General features: G+C 38.0%; 1 protein-coding gene across 4 annotated transcripts in view; it reads left to right on the forward strand.

Moving 5' to 3' along the window:
- Positions 1–26734, forward strand: part of SLC39A11 (solute carrier family 39 member 11) — a 349879-nt gene that overhangs the window by 294109 nt on the left and 29036 nt on the right. For all 4 annotated transcript variants that reach the window (XM_058168375.1, XM_058168377.1, XM_058168376.1 and 1 more), the window contains exon 7: positions 9937–10006. In XM_058168375.1, the coding sequence (XP_058024358.1) occupies positions 9937–10006 (70 nt within the window). The remainder of the gene's footprint in view (positions 1–9936; positions 10007–26734) is intronic.

A 26734-nucleotide genomic window follows, 5' to 3' on the forward strand; every position in this document is an offset into this window, starting at 1 on the left:
TGAGAGCATATGCACCAAGACAAATTCCTTATGTGTCCAATCACACTTGGCCAATAAAGAATTCTATTCTATTCTATTCTATTCTATTCTATTCTATTCTATTCTATTCTATTCTATTCTATTCTATTCCCCCCCAACCTCCCAGTTTGGTTTATAATCCTGAGATATAACTCCCTTCCGAGTGCTGATGAGGTATGATAACTTTAAAAGATCAGCCATGTCAGGTAGTATTGTCTGCTAGCATTCTAAATTTGTGGATTATAACCTATTTCTTTAAATTTTTTTGATACTTTTCCTTTTGCTTGATTTGAACACACTACTTGATTAATGGTTTCTCTGTGTAAACATGAATCTTCATTTGTTATGTTAACATGAGGATTATTCTCATTTTACATTTAGAAAAATGTCATATAGTTCCTGGCAAAGCCATGCCTTTGCATGAACTAGTACACCCAAGCCAGATTCCAGATTTTGAAACATTATGTATGTTTCAAAAAGATAAATTGAAACATATATATTTCTACTGGGAAGGCTGGGAGAGAGGGAACAGTTAGATTGGAGAGAAATTCTAAGACTTAAAAGCTGGCAGCATAAAAAAGAAATTGATTACCTTTCCTACCCACTGTTCTTTTGTTGATGATGGCAGTCTGGATGGTTTCTAGTCAGTAATATATTTTTAATAAAAATCCTAGTCTTGGGGAGAAAGTATTACATAGAAATTTGTATAAGGGACAGCTTGGCCCTGAAGTGTCACTTTACAAATAAGTGCTTCTCTAAAAAGAAATAACAATATGCATCAAATTTTGAAACTGCAGTGGGTGAAAGACTGATGGGAATTTCAGTATGAGTGAAAAAATAGAGGACAATATTATATATTTTCCGTATCTTCCTCCTGCTTGAGCAATCATTCTTTCCGTAATGCCTTTCCCACTGAATTAAAATATAGATGAGTAAAGCTCAGGAAACAAATGTGAGTGTATCAGTGTATGTCTATTACTGCCAAATATTTTTGAAACTAAAATGAAGCAGAAGTTAGCTCTCATTAGATCTACTTTCACAACATCTAAACGCAAGTTTTATTTCAATTATATGGTGTTTTTTTCTTCCTATGATCAGTCAAGAGGCTTTTGAATTGCGCTTCCACTCATGACCTGGATAGTAAAGAGATTTGTTTTATAACAGCAGAAGATGTTTGACATTAACTGGGATTTGTCAACATTATTATCTGCCAGCCAGCAGTGAAGGTGAATGAGGCAGTTTAATTGATTCCTAGCAAGATGTTAGTTTTTTCACATCAATACTCTCAAAATTTAGGCCTGGAGAATTAAACCCAATTTATATGCATCCCCAAATAAAAAAAGGGTGTGGGAAGGAATGAGGTTAATGACTATAGCAGCTAATTTGGAAAGAGACTGCTGTCATCTTCCTAGGTATTTAAACAATACTTTCAAGAGCTCTCCTGGTTATCAATTTAAATGGTGTAAATAGTGAAGCTATGTGATATATTTTGATTGTGTGACAACAGTTCTTGATCAATCAATTGTGTGCCATCAAGTCAGTATCAACTTGTAGCAATCACATTGGTAGATTTTGTCCATGATGGTCTGTCCCCTAACCTGTCCTTTAGGTTTTCCAATGGTGCACCCATCACCACTGTAATGGAGTCCATCCATTCTTGCTGCTAGTTGTCCTCTTTCCTTCTACTTTTCCCAGAGTTAGAACCTTCTCTGGAGAGTGGTAGTGAGATATTATGGGGTTCCCATTTTTCTAAGCACATCCCATAGCTTAATGTGATTGACATAACCCAAGGCCTTTCTACCATCAATGAAGCACATGCTGAATTCTTTTTTGTATTCTTTGGCTTTCTTAATTATCCAGCCTGCATCAGCAATATTATTTCATATTCCTCAGCATTTTCTAAATCATCTTAACATCTGGCATCTCCTTTTCCATGTAGGGCTCCAATCTGCATTAAATGATCCTAACTATTCCTTCTTTGTTTTTCATGTCCTGAAGCGTAAACAATGTGGTCTTATGACTCAAAGTATCCAATTCTCAATTCCTTAGATCTCGGATTGTAGTTATTTCACTTCATTTTTCACAATGTTGAGCTTTTCCATGTTCAAGCTTCTTACATTCCATGTTTGTACTGCAATTCTATTTTTGCAGCTTTGAATTTTATTTTCCCATATGGCAGTATCAGTAACTAGATGTCTTGAAGGCTTTAATCTAGCCACATCATAAACACCATTATTACTCAGAAAGATCCTTAGCTGCTCCTCAGTAGCATATTGGGTATCATCCAACCTGAGGGGCCAGATTTGTTCTGGCAGGATACTGTTAATCATTTTATACTTTCTATTCTTGTTAAAAAAAAATACAGGAATGTTTTACTATTGCCTTCCTCCATGAAATAGTAATTAATTCCTTTTCCATTGTGACTAATGTGATCATCTGCATCCAGCATCTTCCTCTATTGATGTTGCCCAGTAGAAATGCCCGCTTGCTTCATGTCTTGGTGCCCTTGCTGGGAATATATACCCTTGGCATACATTCCCAGGAACACTTCCCCCAATCCCTGCCATGATGAGGCAGAACAGCAGGATAATGATTTGTTACCCTTAAAATAGGAACTCCCCTTATTATATAGATCCCATAGAAATCCTTGGTTTAGAGAGTAATTGCAAAACATCAGGCTGGCTCACCATATAATTTTTTCCTCCATTCTTTGATTTTTCCTTTCCATGTGTCATTAGAAGATGTGATTACTCTCCCCAGCATAAATGAGCTTAACCTCTTCCAGCACCTCATTTTATATATTCATGAGTGGCACAATAAGCCATTACAGTCCATTCAGAATTGATTTTACACTTTGGGAATGCACTTAGTGACATGTGAGTTTCCATTTTCTTTATGCAGCTCTTGCCCAACATACTGTCCTCTCACCACGAACCTTCCGCTGAACACAGTTTTCTCCTATTTATATTGTGTGGGTAGCTGCAGTTTGTATTTTACTTGCTAGGTTTCCTCCTGGGAATTCCCAGGAGATAATTGGCCTGTTTTTTCCATGGTTTTTAGACTGTCTTCCTCTGTTCTTACCAGTATTTGGGCAACTGAAGCATCTGTCTTTTTTCTGATGTAGTTTTCTGATACTTTGTTCTTTAAAGGACATAGCTTCTCTAGCTAATGGCACAGAATGTATCTCCTGCCTGGAGAATTTCTACCTGCATATTTGCAGTAATTATGCATCTAGGGTCTTTTCTTTCTCATACTGAATATAAGACTATCTTGTGCAGTACATGGCATATTTATCACTAGCAAAAGGCAGATAGAAGTGTGCAATTTTTTTCAGACCTTTGTTTTTTTTGAGTGCATTGAGAATGATAATGCAGTAACATATGGAAAGCCACAGATTTCCCCTCTAGACCTAAGAGACCAATGTTACTTCCTTGCAGTAGAAATAGTCCTTATCTTATTATCACAATTCAGACCAGAATATCCATTGCTAGGCAAGACAGTTGTTAACTTAGTGGCACTTGATTTTATGACCTTTCTTGCCTTGTTTTTAAGTGAATCACTGCAATTGTTAAGTGACTCATGCAGTTATTAAGCAAATCCTGCTCTCCCTGTTGATTTTGCGGGTCAGAGGTCAGCTGGGAAGGTTGCAAGTGGTGGTCACATGACCTTGGGATGTTGCAACCATTGTAAATACCGGCTGATTATAGAAGTGTCTGAATTTTTATCAAGTGACCCTGGGGGTACTGTGATGGTTGTAAATGTGAGGAGTGATCATAAGTCACCTTTTTCAGTGCTGTTGTTACTTTGAATGGTTACTAAATGCATGATTGTAAAACAAGGACTACCAGTACATTAAAGTTTGGCTAAGAATGTTGAAGCACTGCAAACATTTGTAGAAATTATCAGTATTTCCAGTTGATTTTTTTTATTTGGTTTTGTAATAGAAATCCAGAAAAAACACACATTTATCTTAATATTCATGGCACCATTCACAAAGAACAGGTTTTCAAATATCAATCTCAAATAGCAATAATTATTTCACTTGCCAATCTTGGCTTATGATGACATTTCTTTTGGGTAGATATGGAAAAATACCCAGACATTTTGAATTCTTTCCAAAGATTTTTTTTCCATTCTACCCTAGTTGTTTCTTCTTTGTTTTGGTGTTCCTGAATCTTTATCTTGAATTCCTTATGTTGTAAATGTTGTACCTTGATGAACGTATCTTTTCTTTTATGTACACTGAGAGCATATGCACCAAGACAAATTCCTTGTGTGTCCAATCACACTTGGCCAATAAAAATTCTATTCTATTCTATTCTTAGTCTTGTTTCTAACCTCCTGCCTTGTTATTCCTTGAGTGCTTTACATACTTTGGAATCTAAAAGTCAAGACAAGCATTTATACAACTGTCATTGCTCAACCGTCTCATTGTATACAAATGAAAAAACTCACCAAGTGATTGTAAACTGTACTATAATTTTTGTCTTTTTTTGTCTATAGAATAGAATAGAATAGAATAGAATAGAATTTTATTGGCCAAGTGTGATTGGACACACAAGGAATTTGTCTTGGTGCATATGCTCTCAGTGTACAGTGTATATAACTATACAGTGTATAGTTAATTTTTCTTCCTTTTCTTTCCCCCTCCCTCCAAAAATTTAGAGCTTGAGGTAAATGATAACAAATATATGTTGTATAAGTTGTCCTACTTCTGTTTCCAGGTCTTTATATTTTGTGATTTCCTCTCATTCTTTCTCTTCCCTTCTTCTGTCTCCAGGTACTGCCACATCTGCAAGTCAGACTTCTTTGTCTTTCTTATTGACAGTTATTAAGTTTGATGTTTTATGTGGCAGGTGCTTTTTTTCTGTTTGAATTCTAAAGTCCCAGAGCACTTCAGCTTCTTCATTTTCTATTATTTGTCTATTTTGTTGTCCTATTAGTTTTTGCTTGCAGGTAAATGGTATTTCTTTCAAATATTCCAATGCACTATTGTTGCTATTGTGTTGCACTGTTGCTTGTAGTCAGTCTATATCAGGGGTGTCAAACTCAAGGCCCGGGGCCAAATCCGGGATGCTTAGATCTGGCCTATGGGCCCATCCTGGAAATAGCAAAGGACCAGTCCGCAGTACCACTGCCAGCAAAAACAGGCTGTGTGTGGCCCTCTCAAGCTCCGTTTTCTCTGGCAGAGGGTTGCAGGAGGCCCTAGCAGCCGAAAATGGAGCTCGGGAGCCCATTTTCATTGGCTGAGTGCTTGGCCCACCATAGAAGTGCCGAACATGAGTGATGTTGAGTTGGTCACATACCCCGGCCACACACACTCTGGCCACACCCCGCAGCCCCCCCCAAGGTCAAACACAATCCTGATGTGGCCCTCAATGAAATTGAGTTTGACACCCCTGGTGTCAGGGTTCCGACCAATGCACTTATTAAATCATGAGCCTCAAGCCAAGCTTCAAAAGAAATCCAGTTATTTATTAGGAGCTTCATGTCGGCACAAATCAAGTGAAGCCAGCTCTGACCTCACTTAATTCGCACCTTGGTTCTGACCCTGTTTCCCCCTCCCCCCAAGGTGTGTCATCAGTCATATTCCCCAACGAAGCAATTTCGCGAGTTATAGAAGTCACTCTCTCTGGCCAGTGTGGGTCACCCTGGAGATTACCTTGATATTGACAGCTGGAATATGCTTTGGTTTGACTGAAATGCAAGTTCCTCGATGCAGCTGCGAGGCTCAGTTCCCCATCCCCTTGCCTATGGCAACTGGGAGCAAGTCAGGAATGCTTCACAAGTTGACACATGGTCTATGTGATCTTCTTACAGCAGTTAGATAATCCAGTTTTTTGTTTAACTTCTTTGCAGAGGCTGCTTTCGCTTTCTGCTTCTGTCTTCTCAATTCTGACTTAGTATGAATTTGTTCTTAAGGTTTGGTCTTGTGCAGCCAGAACTGGCCCCTCTATTTCTTTCTTAATTTTTTCTGCTTTTAGCCATTGACAGTTCTGTTATCTGGTTTTCCTGCTATTTCTGTTGCATACTGGCTATGTAATACTTTGCCTTACCCTATCTCTTTTCTGTTCTTTGGTTTTTCTTGAAAGCCAATTTCATCTCTTCAGTACTCAGTAATGCTTCAAGACATACCAACTCCAATGCATCTACTTCGCTGTCCTTCAAGTATTCTTCCCTTTTCCCCCCTTTTTCAACCATTGGTGTACTTACACATTATACACCCACCTATTTTCCTTAGAAAGTAGTCTGTCAACATATTATTTTAAAAAGTACCTTGATATTTTCTATACGGGTAAGAATTATTCACTGTTGAGAGAGCGGGAATAAAACTAATGGGGGGAAAAATAGAAGCCTCCATAATTGAGTTAAGGAGAACTAGCCAATTATGCAGGAATTACTTCAAAACTCATCTCTGGTGAGCACAAAACATTGTCTGATTTCCTGCACCTATTTGAAGGCTAAATGCTTTCTTTTCTCTCCCTATTAACAGATAATGCAATTGTAACTAAAGCACTTCTGATTTATCCCCTGCAGAGCTAAAAATACACCTGGCAGAAGAACATGCTGAGTTCTTTACTATAATAACTTTTTAAAAATGTAAAATCTGGCTCACAGCAAATTTCATCTCCTGTGAGTTAACATGTCCTAAGAATTCTAATTTTCACATCAGAGAAGCTGACAAAGCAAAAGTGGTTTTACTGACAAAAGTCATTTCAGGAAAGGTTGACCTGCTTTTTTCCAATAAGGAATTCTGTTTATATTTTCCTATGTGGGATTTGCTTGAAAAACAAATGCTGCGCCTTATATTTTTCTCTTTTGACATTCCAGATGTGGAACAGCCATCTTAAATGCAGTTTTGTTGGGCTACTTGATCCTGCAGATCTGTGCAATAGAAAGGTAGCTTTACATTGGAATGTAGTGTAAAATTATTATGGGATTCTTATCAGTCCCAGCTATAATGGCCGGTGATCAGGGATGGTAATATAATTATATCATGGGATTTTTTTAAAATAAAGGATTATAAAAGCAGTGAGGCAGGTGTCAAGTTTTTGTTATGAACGGTGTATTCTTATACAATTGTATGCATGTATGTATGTAAAATAGGGTGTTGGTTTATTATAGCCAGTGATTATTGTCACTTTTAATGTTTGCATTTCTAAATGTTAGCTGTTTTTTCTGTCTTATTCTAAAAAAAATCCTTTTTAGTTAGATTTTGGTTTCAACTTCAAAAATTTTTCTTTACTTAGCAGCAGGATTTGTTTGTTTTTCATCCAAACCTTAAGTTCTTAACTTTAGTCCTCTTGTTCTCACTCTCCCCTGATTATTTATCTCTGCTAACACTTTCTTATCTGTTTTATTGCTTTACAACTTAGTTCTTAAACTTTTATTATTTTGACTTTTTACCTCCTCCTTCTTTCCCAGAGTTAGTTGTTCAGCTTCTTCCGGCTTCTTGATTCAAGTATGATACAGAGCTTATCTCTCATACTAGGATAATAGAATTTATTGGCCAAGTGTGATTGGACACACAAGGAATTTGTCTTGGTGCATATGTTCTCAGTGTACATAAAAGAAAAGATACGTTCATCAAGGTACAACATTTACAACACAATTGATGATCAATATATCAATATAAATCATAAGGATTGCCAGCAACAAGTTATAGTCATACAGTCATAAGTGGAAAGAGATTGGTGATGGGAACTATGAAACGATTAATAGTAGTGCAGATTCAGTAAATAGTCTGACAGTGTTGAGGGAATTATTTGTTTAGCAGAGTGATGGCCTGTTGTTTAGCAGAGTAATGGTCGCTCTTTTGTGGATGCATTGTCATTCCTGCTTCTTTTTTTGTGTGTGTGTGTGTTGTTGTTTTTTTTTACATTTATACCCCGCCCTTCTCCGAAGACTCAGGGCGGCTTACAGTGTATAAGGCAATAGTCTCATTCTATTTGTATATTTTTACAAAGTCAACTTATTGCCCCCCCAACAATCTGGGTCCTCATTTTACCTACCTTATAAAGGATGGAAGGCTGAGTCAACCTTGGGCCGGGCTCGAACCTGCAGTAATTGCAGGCTTTGTGTTCTTAATAACAGGCCTTACCAGCCTGAGCTAAACCGGCCCCTTCTACTGTGGTAGGACTTTGCTCTGGGTCAGACTCAGAAGTGTCAAACTGGCAGCCCGCAGCCAGATGCATTGTGCACAGGATTTTCCATGCCCAGCCCAGTAAAGGGCGAAAACGTCACAATACATCACATGACGGCAATGTGACGCTGCAAGTTTGACATCCATGCTCTGGGTGAATACAGGCATCTCTTTTCACCTTTCTTTTCTCCTTGTCTCAGCCTCCTTGTGGATGGTGCTGTTTTCTGGCACCTCCTTTTTCTGGCCCTAGTAGCCCTAATAGTAGTCAACATTTTCAAAGGACTCTGCAGAACAGACAGTTGAAAAAACAAAACTAATCTTTGTCTTTCCCTCATCAGCTTTGCCTCAGAACCTCTGAAACATTTGATCTGAATTGCTGATTATACCTTCTCCATTGTTATGTCACCTAGATATACTCATACCACCAGCAGCCCCTTCTTGAAACAACAGGTTTCTTCACTATTAGTTTTCAATTGACTCTGTTTAATATTTTGTCAGTTTCACCTCCTTGTATCTAAAACAGGGTTGTCAAACTCAAGGTCCATGGGCCGGATTCAGCCTGTAGGGTGCTTAAATTCAGCCCACGGGGCTGGCCTGGAAAATCAAAGGACCAGCCCGCAGTGCCTCTGCCGGCCAAAATGGGCCACGTGCGCCCCCTCCAGCCCATTTTTGGCCTCCATGGCCTTCTGCAGCATTCTACTGGCCAAAAATGGGCTGCGTAGAGGCCTCCTGCAGCCTCTGTGCAGCCTGGTTTTGGCCTCCTCAGCCTCCAGCAGCATTCTGCCAGGCCAAAAACAGGCTGCACGGAGGCCTCACACGGACTCCTCCGCACCGCACCACATTTTGGCCAGCAGAGTGCTGCAAGAGACGCCCATCCCATCCCACCCGCCAGCCCATGGAGGAGAACTACAATGCTGATTCAGCCCTCAAAGAAATCTAGTTTGACACCCCTGATCTAGAAAGATGTTTGTTGATGTGCTTCAGGAATGCAGTTCTGTAGGAGATACTAACAAGTGGTTAATCTTGAAAGATGGCAGGTAGAAATTTCCCTCTGATAAGGTGAATACCTTATTATGTTTTAGTTCCATCTGGATAAAAAGCATAACACTTTACATCAATATAATTTGTGTCACGTGTCTTCTGAAACAAGTATCCCATCTGCTTTCCTACCTACATGTGGTATCTTGCAGTAGTTAGAATGCTGATGAATAGTTTTCATCTTCCATATATTCTTCTCCATCTGTGTCCACTCTAAATTATCATTGTTCAATTAATTACTGTGATGCTTTGAATATCTCTTCCCAACAGGTTGGTTCCATATAAGGAATCAACCTGTATTGGATTTGTTGTTTGGTGAAATCAGTATGATCCTTAAGATTAATAATAGCTTATGTTTTGATACCAGGGTCAAATTGTGGTGCTGACCTTCAATAGTAATTCCAGCATCTAATGTTGTGCCCTTGTGTAAATTTTTAGGCTTAAAATTATAGAGCACAACAATCAAACGTATATGAGTTTTATGCATAATAATGGCTTCTTGTAAGTTATCATTAATGTCATTATTGATCTTTGTTTTGAATAATTTGTATCTTAACTAGTAATGAGTTTTGTAGATATCAGAAAATTTATAATTTCCAGGGTAGTGGAAAATTATACATCAGGTAAGAACTGTTGCTATTCTGCAAGTTTTTTATAAACCAAATATTTGAAGAGAACAATCTGTCTGCCAAGCTAATTGCAGGATTAGTAACCACGGCTTTCTTGCTCTGTTTCAGAGGGTTTGGCGGTTGGTGTTGGATTTGGTGCTGTTGGGAAGTCACCTTCTGCAACTTTTGAAAGTGCAAGGTAATGGGTGTGATTTTAATTTATACACTGGTGGGATTTCATTAGCTGTAGTTGCTCATTTCCATGGTTGATAGTTCTGTATCAGAATAGTAAATTCTTTAACATATGCATACATTCCCAAGTATAGCATTTATCTGCCTGCTGTTTTACACATACAGTGAAGTAAACATCTTCCCTTCACTCCAATCAGTTTCCCAGTTTCCAAATATCTGCAGCATTCTGACCGGGGAGAAATCCAACAGGTTCTGACAGGTTCTGGAGAACCATAATGGAAATTTTGAGCAGTTCGGAGAACTGGCAAATACCACCTCTGGCTGGCCCCAGAGTGGGGTGGGAATGGAGATTTTGCAGTATCCTTCCCCTGCCTAGCCCACCAAGCCACAGAACCGGTAGTAAAAAAAAATATGGATTTCACCACTGATTCTGACCCTCTTATTTTATACTCCTCAGGGGAATACATAAGTACACATACTGTAATCTTTATTTTTTATTTCTGTTTGCAATAAAATGGGGGGGGGGGGGAGAGAATATCTGAAATGGCCAAACAACAGTATCATCATTTCTGCTTTTTCCTTACATGTTTGATTTTCTTTCTTTCTTTCTTTTAATTATTTTCTAGTGTTCTAGAATCTAGCTCCCCAGTTCTCCTAGTCTCAACTTTTCATTACATGCAACATTATTATCCATGGTTGTACGCTGGGATGCAACCCCCACAAATAAGGTCAACCTGTACTTTAAGACTTCATTTTGTACACAAAAGTTCACTCCTGCCTATTATTTTCAACAGGTCATCATGGCATGTAGTAAGAAGGTGGATTCCCAGGAGGGAGGTGGTGCACAGAGGCATAAAAGGCAATTCAGCCCAGACACTATGTGTAAGAGAAAGTGGGTAAAGACAGACCCTTCCCAACAGTTCTCAGAATATTTGGTAGATGTAGATAGTAAAGCCTTCAATCTGGCAAGATTTTGTCCATAGGTGTGAAATAATAAAGAACTCAGCTTGGAAGAATCACATGTCATTCTTGGTTTTAGGCTGAAAGCTAGATTAGATGAGTCTAATATCTTAAGACAATAGATTCAGGAAACAGGAGCCAACTATTCTATCTTATTAAATTAGCCTTTTAATGTGACTATTTGAAATCCATATCCGAAAGACTGGAGGATTGCGGCAATACATTTGCTACTGCCTGTTTATGTTTTATTGAGGTCAATATGGATGATGCTACTATAATGACATTGTAAGTATAGGAGGTGGTAAAATTGTTAAGAATAGAATTTTTCTGTCTTCAATTATGCTAGAGCAATGGAGAACACCTTACGTGAATCCAGGCTGTGCTAAGAATGTTTACTGCTGTGGGCCTGAATCTCTCTGTGTCTTCTAGACATTCAGGGTTTCATCTAATATTTATCGTGAAAAGCTGCCCTTCCTCAATACTAGGCATAGTGATTCAAGCTTGAACTAATCAATGAAAAGGTAGCATTTATAACAAAGTTGGGTTCACTTGAGTGTGGCAAAAGAGATTTAAATGTAAAAAAACGTCTACACAGAGACATAGCTTTTCTTCGCTTTACTATCTCATTAAATATATTTCCTCATGTTTATAGTAAGGCTGTTCTATATAAAAAAAAACCTAAAATACATCCTTATCTTTTTTTAATAACTTGAGAAAAAATAATTTTAAATCAGAATTGAAAGGTTTTATGAGGATTAGAACTGCCCAGGAACAAATAATTGGGCGTTATTATTATTATTTAAATTGGTTATGGCTGCCCACTCCTGTAGACTAGCTTGAGAAGCAGATTTCAACCAGTCCATTAAAAACAGACAGGGGGAAGGACAGTTTAAACCTTGGAAAAATAAATATGCGGTATATAGAACCTGATCTATGTCTTGCTGAAACCATTTAATATTCAATAAATATTCTTTTTTTTTATTTGTCTTGAGTCTAATTTCAAAAACAAAGTCCTGAGACAATTTTCTGACAGCAAGAGCATTTTCTCTATCATTCCAATTCTACAAGTGAAGAAATTGTCTGAAATGTCCTATGTGTACTAATCTTCTCCTCAAAGTCCCTGTTGGTATCAGAATCAAACAGTGCAGTGCAAGAACTGGGTGCCAACACAGATGGACCAATTCACCCTGATGATCAAACAGCTAGCTCAGCAGATGGATCAGGACTTTTCCTGTTTCCCAGGCTTAAAGTATGTTTTTTCAACCATTGGCTCTGTCTGATTTCCCCAAGATTCTTCTCTTGGCTTTCTACAGGTTTTGTAATAAAAATCAGCATCTTGAATTACACCAGAAGTTTACTAGGAGCCGATACAGCTCATAAATTAGAGTGCTATATGAATGTCCCATACTGCATGCATAACTATCCGCTTCAGTGTACTATGGAGCAATTGCAGTTTTGGCATTGTTTTCATGGGCAGTACCATGTAGAGCTCATGGTAATATTCCAGCCTGGAAGTGATTAAGGCATGAATGGTGACAAACAGGACCTCCATAACTGATCCAGCAAAACTCCATAATTTAGTTAGCAAAACTCCACTAAAAACTAAATAAATTAGCACTGAGGCACATTATACGGAATCTGACCATTTCACACAAGAATGTCCTGTTAAGACCCCATCCCTGCAAGATGCCAACAAAGATCAATAGGTCTTGAAAAAGGGAACCTATTGTAGGCAGATGATCCAATGGCTCCAAACTGACTTGTCAGGAAAAAAGTCCCAACCTCCAAAGGGTCACAGATATTTTTGAAATCCACATTAATTTTAACTATTCCAACTAAAGCTTGGGTAATGATCTTCTCGTTCTAAAAGTCTCATCGTTTTTCAGCAACATCCATTCTTTCATCTAAATAAAATAACAACTAGCAAAATATAATAACATTGTAGAATACGGTATGTTTTATATTCATTGGGGGGGCATTTATTCTCTTGTATGCATTTCCCCCCCTCATGTACAGCCTCTTTCATTTCATCATTCCACCAAACATTATTTTCATACTTCTCATTAGTGTAATGTCAAACACTTTTGTAACATAATTCTTTCCATTCAGCTCCGAGCAACTTCCACATCCTTTTTCATTTCATCCATTTTGCAGTTGTTCTGTTGAATGAATAATCTGCCTTCTAACAGGTTAATGCTATTTCTTTTTTTTATTTATGTTTTATTAGGGTTTTTTTATTTTTAAAGTTTAATGGTATTTTTATGCCTCCCACTCTAACACTAAATAAAAAACAAAAAAAGAGAGTATAAATTATACAACTGCAGTAAAAGAACAAAAGTAATAAACCTAGACAGTAAATTAAAGTAGCAACAACCTCCAGTAGGCTAAAAGGGCTGACAAGAGAATCGTTTTAAACTCCTCCTGCAGGTAACAAGGAAAGGCCAATCTTACCTCAGTGGACTGACTATCCACAGAACTGGGGTAGCACAGAAAAGGCATATTTTTTCTGGTCCCACCACTTTAGTTTACTGATGGCGGTGGGGGCAGGGGGAATGAGAACAAGCAGTATAACTTGATAAAGAAGGACAAATAGCTTCTGTCTGGAGCAGATGATCCCTGGTGTATATAGGTCTCATACTTTCCTCTCTTGTTTCATCTACTTTCCCACCAATTCTTTGTTTGTTGTTTTCCTTGTTCATTCTCTTCAGAAGATCCACTTTTTGACACTAATAAAGATTGGTCTATCACAGATTTAGAACCTTTAATTATTTCTGTACCTTTTATCAATTCCCTCAGGGGTTTTTTTTTGTCATAAGCAATCAAAACAGTCATGCTTCTTGATTTATATTAATTGCTTTTCCCTGGGTGTATATGAATGGATTTACATTAAACTATGTGTTTGAAATAGGCCTTTTTTGAATAAAATACTCACCAGTCACCATTCTAATTCTTTTTTGGGTTTATGAATGACTCACTTACATTTTCTATACTCTTTTTGTTGTTCCCTCTATCCATTCATACCACCTAACAGACTATTCATTTAGAATGCTGCATTATTTTTTCCAAATCTGACCTCTGGTAAACACTGTTGACTGGAGCATAACGTGCAACTTTCACCAACATACAGGTTCCTACTTTCATACATACCTAGAATGATCCGGGTTCATATTTCATGACATGCATCTTAGCCCTGTCATTCATAATTATCAAAACTACATCTCCGCTTCCCTGCCTGCATTTACTCCACTCCAAAAGAGTGAAGACCATCATCTTCATTTCTATAACATTATACTTCTCTCTTTGTTTTGCAGACATATAGCATACCTTTATTCTTCCTTTTATTTCATTTATTAATTCCTGCTCTTACAGTTGCCTGGATTGGGATCATGTTACCTAAAGCAGGGGTCTCCAACCTTGGCCACTTTATGACTGGTGGACTTCAATTTCCAGAATTCCTCTGCCAGCATGGCTGGCTGAGGAATTCTGGGAATTGAAGTCCACCAGTCATAAAGTGGCCAAGATTGGAGACCCCTGTCCTAAAGGACAGTCTTTTCATAATAGTTTTTTCCCATCTAATTTGATCTAGTAAATTGGGGATGCTGTAGGCCAGGGGTGTCCAAACTTGGCCCTTTGGAGAGTGGTGGACTTCAACTCCCAGAATTCTCCAACTAGCAACTTGCTTAAATTTATAGCTCATGCTGGCTGGGGAATTCTGGGAGTTGAAGTCCACCACTCTCCAAAGGGCCAAGTTTGGACACCCCTGCTGTAGGCCCTGTTACCTAAGGAATGTCAGCTGGCAGGGACCATGAGAAGAAGGACCTCCTCAACAGTAGACCTTGTCCATTGGAACATTTTTCCTTTGAAGCTCATGATGGCCCTAACCCTGTTAGCCTTTCATAATGCTCTAAAAGACCTGGCTGTCTGCATGAACCTGAAGTTTGGAAAGTGTATGGGAACTCATTACCTGGATGCACTATTAATTTTTATGGAATTTTTATGATAATACTTGGTTCTCTATATAGATTATTTGCAACTGTTTTAGTGGTTTTAATTTGTTGTACTGTTGTTCACCACCCAAACTCAGTTGGATTAAGATGGGCAGCTATAGAATGAATTAATAAATAAATCTCCTATATTCCAAATTGCTATCTTCCATGCTATGGTCATCATGAGGCGACTTAGTAGATACAGGTAGTCCTGACCTACAATAGTAACTGGAACTAGAATTCAAATTACCTCATTTCAAGCATGAACAAAACAGGATAATTTCAAGATGAGGAGTCATTCAGGTTGATTGAGATAGCAGATGAGGGCAGAACGGTCTGTTTCAAACTCAAAATGGTTCATCCGCAGCTATTTGCACACCTGCAGTTTTGAGCTTTAAGTGTCCTAGCAATTCAGAATGCTAAGCATAGAGGTTTGTGTGTCTTTTCTTGGTGGATGCACCCAGAGTTTAGAACTCCTTGGCAACCATCCTTGGTTTGAAAAGTGAAGGTTTTTGTCTTCAGTAAGCTTTTTCCAATTTTTCTGAACTGAGTGGGAGATTTCATTTGAACCTAATGTGAACTGCTTCCTCTGTATGTGTATGTGTGTGTGTGTGTATGTGTGTGTGTTTAGACTGATGTAAAATTTATCAGTGGCCTGCTTTAAGGCAATGCTAATGTTAATAATAATAATAATAATAATAATAATAATAATAATAATAATAATAATAATAATAATATAACAACAACAACAACCACCACCAACAACAACAAAACAACAACAACAACAACAACAACAACAACAACAGAGTTGGAAGGGATCTTGGAGGTCTTCTAGTGCAACCCCCTGCCCAGGCAGGAAACCCTACACCATTTCAGACAAATTGTTATCCATCATTTTCTTAAAAATTTCCAGTGTTGGAGCATTTACAACTTTTGCAGGCAAGTTGTTCCACTGATTAATTGTTCTAACTGTCAGGAAATTTCTCCTTAGTTCTAAGGAGAAATCATCTCTCCTTGATTAGTTTCCATCCATTGCTTCTTGTTCTACCCTCAGGTGCTTTGGAGAATAGTTTGACTCCCTCTTCTTTGTGGCAACCCCTGAGATATTGGGGTCTCCACTAGTCCTTCTTTTCATTAAACTAGACATACCGAGTTCCTGCAACTGTTCTTCATATGTTTTAGCCTCCAGTCCCCTAATCATCTTTGTTACTCTTCTCTGCACACTTTCTAGAGTCTCAATATCTTTTTTACATTGTGGCGACCAAAACTGAATGCAATATTCCAAGTGTGGCCTTACCAAGGCATTATAAAGTGGCAGTAACACTTTACGTGTTCTTGATTCTATCCCTCTGTTTATGCAGCCTAGAACTGTGTTGGCTTTTTTGGCAGCTGCATCTAAATGGTTGTCCACTAGGACTCCAAGATCCCCCTCACAGTTATTACTATTGAGCAAGGTGCCACATATATGGTACCTGTGCATTTTGTTTTGTTTTTTGCCTAAATATAGAACCTTACTTTTTTCACAGTTGAATTTCATTTTGTTAGATGGCGCCCAATGTTCAAGTCTGTCAAGATCCTTCTGTATCTTGAGCCTATCTTCTGGACTGTTGGCTATTCCTGCCAGCTTGGTGTCATCTGCAAATTTGATGAGTTCCCCATCTATCCCCTTGTCCAAGTCATTGATGAAGATGTTGAAGAGTACTGGGCCTAAAACAGAGCCTTGGGATACTCCACTGCATACTTCCCTCCATGTGGATGTAGTTCCATTGAGGACTACATGTTGAGTGCGGTTGGTCAGCCAGTTATGAATCCATTTGGTGGTGGTGCTGTCTAACTCACATTTTTCTACTTTATCTAGTAGTAGGTTATGGTCTACTTTATCAAATGCTTTACTGAAGTCCAAGTAAATTATATCGACAGCATTCCTCTGGTCCACTAATTTTGTCACTTTGTCAAAGAATGCAATAAGATTAGTCTGGCATGATCTGTTTTTGACAAACCCATGTTGGTTTTTGGTTATTACTTTCTTTGCTTCTAGGTGTTCGGTGATTCATTGCTTGATTATCTTTTCCAGATCCTTCCCTGGTACTGAGGTCAGGCTGATAGGTCTGTAGTTTCCTGGATCTGGTTTTTTTCCCCTTTCTTGAAGATGGGAACTACATCAGCTCTTTTCCAGTCCTCTGGCAGTTCCCCTGTGCTCCAGGATGTTTGTAAGATATAGTTCAGTGGTTCTGAAAATAAAATATATTTTATTATTAATAGAAAATAAGCATTATGTGGAGTTGAGGCATTTGGTGCTGTGGTAGGGTCTCAAGAAAACACAAAATAATCAGCAGGCCATGCAAAGCCAACTGCCCTTTTCCTTTAAAATTCTCCTGTGAGCTATTGAGCATGAAAATTATAGAAGATAAAGTGCTCCAAAGGGTACTGAATGGTACTATAGCACCCTTGGCACAAATAATGAGCTGTAATCATGGGAGACATTCAAGCATGGAAGTGCTTGCCATCCTTGAATGTTGTCAAAAGCAAATATAATTAGTGTACCCCAGTTTCAGTATAGGAAGAAATGCAGTTTCTCTAGATCAGTTTCTGGCTTAAGAAGTTTCTTATTTCTTTTTTTTTATATATACTATTACTAAAGCACTTGATCGTTTCCATGGTAGAGTGTTAAATCACTGTGCATTATAATGAAGAGGATTTATGTGGTTTTGAATCAACCCATCTTTTTGATCTACAGGTATGACCACTCTCTCCATGGCAATGTGATATATATATTATTAACGGGGGAGGGTGTTAACTACAAAATATATGTATTTAAATTTGTGAGGACTTTTCTTTCTGCTGCTTTCATCTGTCTTCCTTCACCACCAAGCCTTTTGGTCCTGGCATAGAACACTTTGCAAATTTTTTCTTAGTTCGGAAAAGGCACCATACAGTGAAAAAGGAGGGGAAAATAATTCAGGCTTTTTCAACAAGCCAGGACTTGTGGTTTTTCCCTTCCTCACCTCCTACTTATTACCCTATATTTGTTTGATGGCTACATCTGAGGCATACTCCTTTCATAAAACTCTTTGAGCAGCTTAGATCAAAAAAATTATCAAAAACCTTTGGAACAGATGGTTTTTTCCTCCCAATCTTCCGCAGAATCAGCAGGAGCTTGTGTTGTAGATTTGTGACTCACATACCTGATTCTCTTTATTGAAGTATTTAGACTATAATGTTTCCAATGTGCAGAATTCAGATGGTTGATGCAACTTTTTACCAAGCTTCTATTGATAACATCGAACAGTGACCTAGCTACCAACAGCAACACTGTTTTTTGAATTTGTCTCAAAAGATCAAGCATACTTTTTAAAAAATGTAAGACATTTTTATTTTTAGAATAAAGAAACACAAAGGGGAAAAAAGTCTGCGCTCAATAGTAACAATTGAATAATGCAAAAACGAAACAAAACCCAAAACTACTGAGCATAAATAAGGCAGAAATAAAAATACAGCCTAGTAATATTTTCCCCCCTTCCTTTCTGTTTATTTCTCCAACTGCTCATCACTGCCTGTATGTTTGTATTTTTACTAGCAAGTTGTACTGCTAGTATTTATTTAAATATCTTCCCAGAGTGATTCAGATAATGAGATGGGGAGTATCAAAATGTGATATAAATGAATAAACCCATTAATGTATTATTTTTATTGGTCTCATAACTTTCTTCCTAAAAGACATAGTCCAGATGTCTACATTTGCCCTGCTGTGTAATTTATATCGGAGTCATTGTTGCTTAACTTTGGTTAGGCCTCTGTTATGGATATATATCTACTGTCAATTTTGCCATTGCTGCATATTCATCAATTTCAATTTCCCAATCTGATATCATTGGCAAAGTTCTTCTTCCAGTTTTGTGCCAGATTTGTTCTTGCAGCTGCCAGCAAGATCAAGGATAATTAAATCACACTGGGATTGTACTTAAAATTAAGAAACCAAAGGAGAAAAGAAGCACATGGTCCTGTTGGTGAATGGCCCTTGAAATAAAATATTCAAATGAAGCTGCACTGAAGATAGGTAATGAAGAGTAGCTATCAAAGAAACTGCAACGATCGATTAAAATTACATTTTAATCTTGATTAATTTAACTGGGTGACAAAAAAGGGAAATGTAACTCTCATCCTTAGTCTCCTAAACATGACCGTTGTTCAGAGTAAATGCTTCAAAAGAAATAAAATATTCATTTCATCCCCAGTGGGTGTTTTATGTAACCAGCAAGAATTGCAGCCCTCTTTGGCTGATGTTCAACTGTACTTACTATACAGTGTCACGAGGTCTGGATTGAGCTTGATTAAGAAAAAAATTAATAAAACAGCACCATTGTGAGCTCCTGTTATTTGTCCCACCTTCTGCCAACCTAGCAGTTTGAAAGCAATTAAAAAATGAAAGTAGGCACCACCTTTGGTGGGAAGGTAACAGCGTTCTGTGCACCTTTGGCCACGGAGACATCTTCGGACAGCTCTTCAGCTTTGAAACGAAGATGAGCACCACCCCCTAGAGTTGAGAACAACTAGCACATATGTGCGAGGGGAACCTTTACCTTTACCTTACATTGTCTTGAAAGTGATTTCTTGGTTATTATTCAGGAAAGCCCAAATATTTGGTTTCTTTTAAGAATATGAGCATATTACAGAAAAATTAGCTATTTACAAAGGCAAGAAAACTTACTGGTGAGAAAAGGTGAAGACAAAAAGACATACTTCTTAGTTAGTGCTCAGAACAATATGAAGATGTGCCACGTTCTGTGGACATCACAGCATTTTGCTCAACATCAGACTCTGAAGCTTAGCTGTTTTCTGAGCATGTTTGACTTTGGAAATCTAACTCCCTTTTTAGTTCCCTGGGATAACCTATTGCAGTGATGGCTAACCTTTTTGGTGTCAAGTGCCCAAAGCGTGCCCGCAACCCCCAAATGCAATGCAAGCACCCACCACAATGTACCTGGCCCCATGCATACGCCTTGGCCCCCCAGCATGCCCCTTGCCCCCCGTGCATGCACCCCACACATGTACCCACCCCCGCGCACGCACCTGCCCCACTCATGTCCCCCGCCCCCTCGCACATGCCTCCACGCATGCTTGTGTGTCCCCATTTATGCACCCCATCCCCCATCACCCATTTTTGGCTTCCAGGTTGGTGCAGGAGAACTTTCAGGCCCAAAATGAGGCCCGGGGGCACAAACAGCCCCCGCACCCCGTTTTGTCTTCCAGGTTGGTGCAGGAGGCCGTCCAGGCCCAAAACTGGGCGCACTGCATTTGGGGGGTTCGTGCACAAATCCACCACATGTGCTCCTCCCCCCGTGAATGTGCGACAGACACCTGAAAACCAGCTGGCCGGCGGGAGGTGCGCATGTGTGCGTGGTAGAGCTGGGCTGGGGCGACGGCTGGAGTGCCCACAGAGAGGGTTCGCCATCACGGACCTATTGTGTTGCTTTCTCTCTCAAGTTTAATTCTGCTTAGAGATGATAGTTGATCTTGTGTCAATTACTCCAGCAAGTAAGAGACAATAGCAACTTTTAATTGTTGTCCAGGCCAGAAATAATCTAGAACATCATTTTACCTTTGCATGTGTATATGTGAGTATATTCACAAGATTTCTTTAGTGCTTTGACAGTTTAAATACTGCCATCTTATTATCTTTTGAATTGAATAGAATTGAATTATCAATTCCATTTCTGATGCCCAGGGAAGTATAAAACACTATCTTAAACTTCAGAGATGCATGTAAAACCTGGTGTAAAAAAGCTGGGGAGAAAACAGTTTTCAAACTGAGTATAAGATTGTGTGAGCAGAGCTTTTATATGAAATCTGAAATATTTATAATGATCTTATAGACCAATAATTCTTGACTGGCAGGTAGCCCAAATGATGGCAGCTATACAGACAAGTTACGGTATAATCTCTATAGGAATTGTAGCTCTTAATTAATAGCAATAGCTACATCTATTCTTTCAGCAACTGCATCTGGATTCAAATGTTAGAGGATATTATGCTTTTCCTTGAACAAAGTTAATTCCTTTATAGGAGAGACAGGAGACGGGGCAATACTTCATCTTAATTAAGCATTCATTGATTCTGAAATGAGCTGAGATACATGGAAGACAAGAATTCTGCTCTGAGCAAAATAGGTTAAAGAGAGTGTCATTAATAAATAAATGCTCTGGAAACCTGATCTGAACTTTAATACTGCTTAGAGTCATGCTTCTGGAAACATTTTGTAAAAGAGCAACCTTTATGATGCATATAGTGCTTTGATTTGAGAATTAGAAAAAATAATCTCTCAGGAGTAATACCACACAGAATTGCCTCAGTTGTGAGAAGGATCATCTTCATAAATTCATAGCTCAATGCTTATGTGAAATTTCTTTTATCAATGCTTGATTTCTTTCCAATTCGTTACCAGGAAATTTAACATAACATTTATGAGACAAGAAGATTTTGGGCTTCAAGCACAGATTTCTCAGGGTGAAATAAAACTTTTTAAATAAATCATACCCAGGTTACTAAAATGGGATTACTTCCTTGATCTTTTACTGCTGACAGTCTTAATATTTATTTAGAACAGGACTAGGCAACTCTGAACACTTGTGCCAGTGACATTGTGCAGTAATCCACAAACCAAATACGATATAATACTTGTTAGATTTTCATCAGGAAATCTAACTTTAGATAAGATTAGATAATCTAACTTTAAACTTTAAATAAGTTTAAATAAGTTTAAATAACTTTAAATAACTTTAAATAAGATAACTTTATATCCTTAACAAAATTCAGTTCCCCTAATGAAGCAGTGAGCTGAAAACCTTTTCACAGTCCCTTTGGTGATGCCATTCCTTCATTCCCATTACATCCATTAACTATTGACCCTCCCCACAATATTAACCACTGTTATTGTCTTGAGGGTATCATTGTTGTAACCAACTTTCATTCCATTATCAGATCTCAAGTTTCTTCTATCTCCTTGCCTTTCTAACTACTTTTGCTCATCAGTTCCATGACAATAAGAAATGGAAAATCAGTAAGTTATAGTAGACATTGTTTCTTGACTTAATAATAATAGGACCAATTCCTGATGTCAGGAGAAAAGTACCTACATATTCCATAGGGAAAACTTTGTATTCTTGTCCTATTTAGTTTAATTTCCGTATTTTCCCCCACTGTCCACGTATGGTTTCACTTACTGTATACACACATTTACATACACACACACACACACACACACACACACACACACACACACACACACACATATATATATATACATGCATGCATACATACCAGAGTGGGTTTCAGCAAGTTCTGATCAGTTCTGGAGAACTGGTAGTAAAAATTCTGATTGGGCCCTCCCCCATCTATTCTCTGCCTCCCGAGTCCCAGCTGATTGGGAGGAAATGGGGATTTTTGCAATAACCTTCCTCTGCAGTGGGGTGGGAATGGAGATTTGACAATATCTTTCCCCTGCCACACCTACCAAGCCACACCCCACAGAACCAGTAGTACAAAAATTTGAAACCCACCACTGATACGTACATATGGAAATGGTTTGGAAATAAGGAGGTTCATGATCAAAGGAAAGAGTGGGCATGGGTATGAGTTGAGTATTTGCCCTTGAACTCTCAGGTCTATACCAGGGTCCCAAAAGTTGGATCACAGAGGTAGCCTAGCAGAATTCAGAATATATATCAACATTCACTGTGTTCAGTATATAACTCCCATAAAGGCTTCCTCAGTTATTTAGTCAAAACTCGGTTTCTTCTTCTGCGTCATAGGAGCTTGCTTTAATTCTCTTGCAGAATTCATTCATTCTCCAAGGTTCTATCATACCTTTGGTTCATCCAGTTATTCAGAGAAGTTCCAGGCTAAAGATTGGTACAGTATATAAACTCTGTACAAATAATTCTTGTTTATCAAGACCACTCATTCAACAGCCATTTAAAGTTATAATGGCATTGAATAAGAGAAACCTATGACTGGTCTTCATTGTTGTGGCCATTGCAGCATCCTCCATCACATGATTTCCAATTCAGGCATTTGCAGTTACGATGGTCACAGCATCCCACACTTACACGACCACCATTTGAAATCTTCCCTGCCAACTTTTGACAAGCAAAGTCAATGGGGAAGCTTTCAGGAGGTCACTAATGGCATTTATGTGACTGTTGGATGCTGCAACTGCATAGGATTTGCCCAACAATGGCAACTAGGACTGCTGGAACTGCTGTTGTAAGTTTGTGTGGCAACATGACGTCATGCTTTACAACCATGTTGCTTAGCAGTGGAGTTGCTGGTCCCAATTACTACATTATGACTAAGTGAGGACTATCTCAGTGGTGAAATCCATTTTTTTTACTACTGGTTCTGTGGGCATGGCTTGGTGGGCGTGGTGTGGCTTGGTGGGCATGGCAAGGGAAGGATATTGTAAAATCTCCATCCCACCCCACTCCAGGGGGAAGGATACTGCAAAATCCCCATTCCCTCCCCACTGTGGGGCCAACCAGAAGTAGTATTTGCCGGTTCTCTGAACTAGTCAAAATTTCCACTACCAGTTCTCCAGAATCTGTCAGAACCTGCTGGATTTCACCCCTGGACTACCTGTAGATAAAGTCAGGTTTCTCCTACTCAGTCACGTGATAGATTCTGTGCTTGCTTATTAAAATGCTTCTAACAAGATAAATAAAGCAGACTTATAAGTTCATTAATGTTTTCAAAATAGTTTTATAGCATTGGCCTATTTCTGTTGGGAATTCTGGATGTTGGAGTCTTGCATATTTAGAAGATACATTCCCACCCACCCACACCCCAATCCCATGGATTGGTGCAGAGGATCAAATGACTAAATATGCCCAGCTACTTTTCCCATTGCTCAGAAATATTAAGCAAATGTTCTTTCTGAATTTGATTTTTCATTTTATGTTAAATGTGTACAATTTAACCTGTCTCAAAAAATATTTTTGAATAACTATCTATTGCAGCCTGGTGTTGAAGATGGTACCACTAATGAAGTCTGTTGCTACTGTACATGTTTGCATATAAAACTGACCTTTGGAATGTTCTGTCCTCTTTATAGAGTGATATTGTAATATCACTAATCATCCAGTAGAGCACAGTTGCCTATAGTGGGGAGCACCCCTCTATAAGGAACATGTTCCAGAACTTGAAGACTACACAATCAAGGGTAATGCTTGTTACATGCACATAAAGATTCCTTTTTGGTTGATTGGCTTCTTGTTGATGTCAAGGGGTAAGCGTAGTATTTGAATATTTGTCAACAACAAATATGCAAATTTTCTGATATAAAGAAAGAGCTCTCAGATCTTTTTTAGACCACAACAGATTGCATATCCAAACCATTTCAATAACATCAGTAGGAGTCTATCTTAAGAGTATATCTATTATTTTAAATAAAAGAAACTGAATATTATAATAGAGTATATCCAATATAATATATGACACATCCAATACACTTCTTGTACACCGCCCAGAGTCGCTGTTTCATGAGATGAGCAGTTATATCAATTTAATAAATGAATAAATAAATCTCTCTTGTGAATCTTGTTATATAGTCAATTTTATATTTTAGAGACCTTTAAAGCAAATGATTTAAGAAAGAAAAGAGAGAAGAAAATGCAAACCTGAAGCCAGAATTGTTGTCGAAGTTAATTAAAGCATACAAAATTTTGTTTTCCACATTTTATGTCTTACGTGATATTATTTGCTATATTTTTGAAACATATGTTTAGAATTTAATATACTGGTTTGATGATATCTTTGGCAAGTTCTCATTTTTCACTTAGAAAACTTCAACTATCAAAGGGGATTTAATTTTGAAGATTTATATGTATGCCATAAGTCATGTCTTCTATCTCAAGTTAAGGAATGACAGGTTCATTACTTGGAAACTTGGCCTCACAGGCCATTTTGAAATTGTCATTAGAGACCCTTCATAAAATATCAGGTGTATAGAGGAATGACTTACCAGTTTAGTCCTTATGATCATTCTAAATTAACATGGGGCAATCCAGACTTGGAAATGTCAAGGCAGTGTTTTTGAAAGTGAACAAAAGTGAAATGGGGACACGATATTGAAGATTAAAGATTTAGAAAATACTTTGTTGTTTTAATTTGAGAAGATGCATTATAAGCCAAAAATTGCAGAGGAAAATACTTTATATTATGCTCTGTCCCCTAAGTGCCAGATCATCAGATAATCATCCCTAGAACAATATTGGATTTGTGACTTTTAAAGTTTTTTGTGTCGTGTAAAATTGAGTATATGGGACCTTTGGGCTGATAAAAGAAGGAACCAAAATAAAAACCCCAGTTGGCTCACACATTTTCATAGCAAATTTTTGCTCCTGAAAAACTCAACAAAATGATGAGAGGTCTATGCCAGCATATTCAAACGCAATTGTTGGTAGAAAGCTGAAGGAAATGTGCTACCAATCATGCCCGCAAAAATATGCAGTAAATTTTCTGCATACTGTATTTCTGCTGTAATCCAGCACTTGTCTGGATTTTAACAACCCAGCTTTGATAGTCTTGTTTCTAGCTAAAAATGACTGATTTATGTCAAGATCTTTTTTTTCCCTGCTAATGGGAATTTTAAAAGCTGTTTTTTCTAATATAAAGAGTTTTTGTGGACATTTTTGTCAATATTCAGAGAGTTCTTCCCCTATTCAATTTTGAAGGTTAATTTGATGCTTTCGTGATTCTTTGCTGCCCCCAAATGTTTCTATGCTTTCACTGCACCAGCTCCAATGTTGAAGCTGTTCATACATTATATTGTTTATCCAGTACGTATTGCCATTTAATTAAAATTCTTTATTTAGATATGTCTATTATGAATCCATACAAGTATTGCCTATGATCTGCTGGGAGCAAAAAACCTGGAATTTTAAGTTGTTTCAGAAAATCAAATAGAAACTGGGAGGGGAGGGAGGAAGACACTAAATTTGGAGTTGCTGCCTCCATGTATGCATCTAACCTAACACTCTCCATGTAAATTGACTACAACTCCCAGAATTCCCAGCTAAACTGGTTGAGAATTTTAGGACTTTTTGTCCAACAAACTAAAAGACTGACAGCATATAGATTTATATGTATGTATATATGTGTGTGTAGATGATAGAAAAACAGATTAATGATAAATTTGCATATCTTGCCACATTTCTTCTAGTTAATATTTGCAATATAGGTAGCATTTCCCATATCAGCATTTTCGTCTATACTGTATATCAGAAAACGGTGCCACTGCCTAGCAATGAGATAATTCATATTTGAAGAATTCATTGTCTGAGAAAATATGTGCTGGCATCTACCCCATCCTTCATCTCCTGCAGGTGTGGCAGTTATCCAGTTAACTCACATTCAGGAATTCTAAATCTGTTTTGATGGTTTAAAATTCAATAGTAGTTACGGAACTCCTGGAAAACTACTACATCACTTGCAGTTGCACTTGCACTGTTACTTTTCCAATAATTTTCCAATAATTTGCTCCGGGGTAAATATATTTATACCATTCAAAGAGTTAATCTATAAGGAATAATATTTTTAAAATATCAAAAGAATCACTTTGGAAAGTATCAAAGGAAATGACTTGTTTGAAAATAGATGTACAACTCTTTGGCTCCCAGCTGACTTTTTCATCTTCCTTTGAACTTGTTGAATTCAACAAATATTAGAAACTTGCAGTGAAAAGTGATGAGAAACCTGTGTGATCTTTAACCTTTCCCTGATCTGTGTAGAACTTC

This window comes from Ahaetulla prasina, chromosome 2 (assembly GCF_028640845.1).
Source record: "Ahaetulla prasina isolate Xishuangbanna chromosome 2, ASM2864084v1, whole genome shotgun sequence".
In the NCBI taxonomy this organism is placed as follows: Eukaryota; Metazoa; Chordata; class Lepidosauria; order Squamata; family Colubridae; genus Ahaetulla; species Ahaetulla prasina.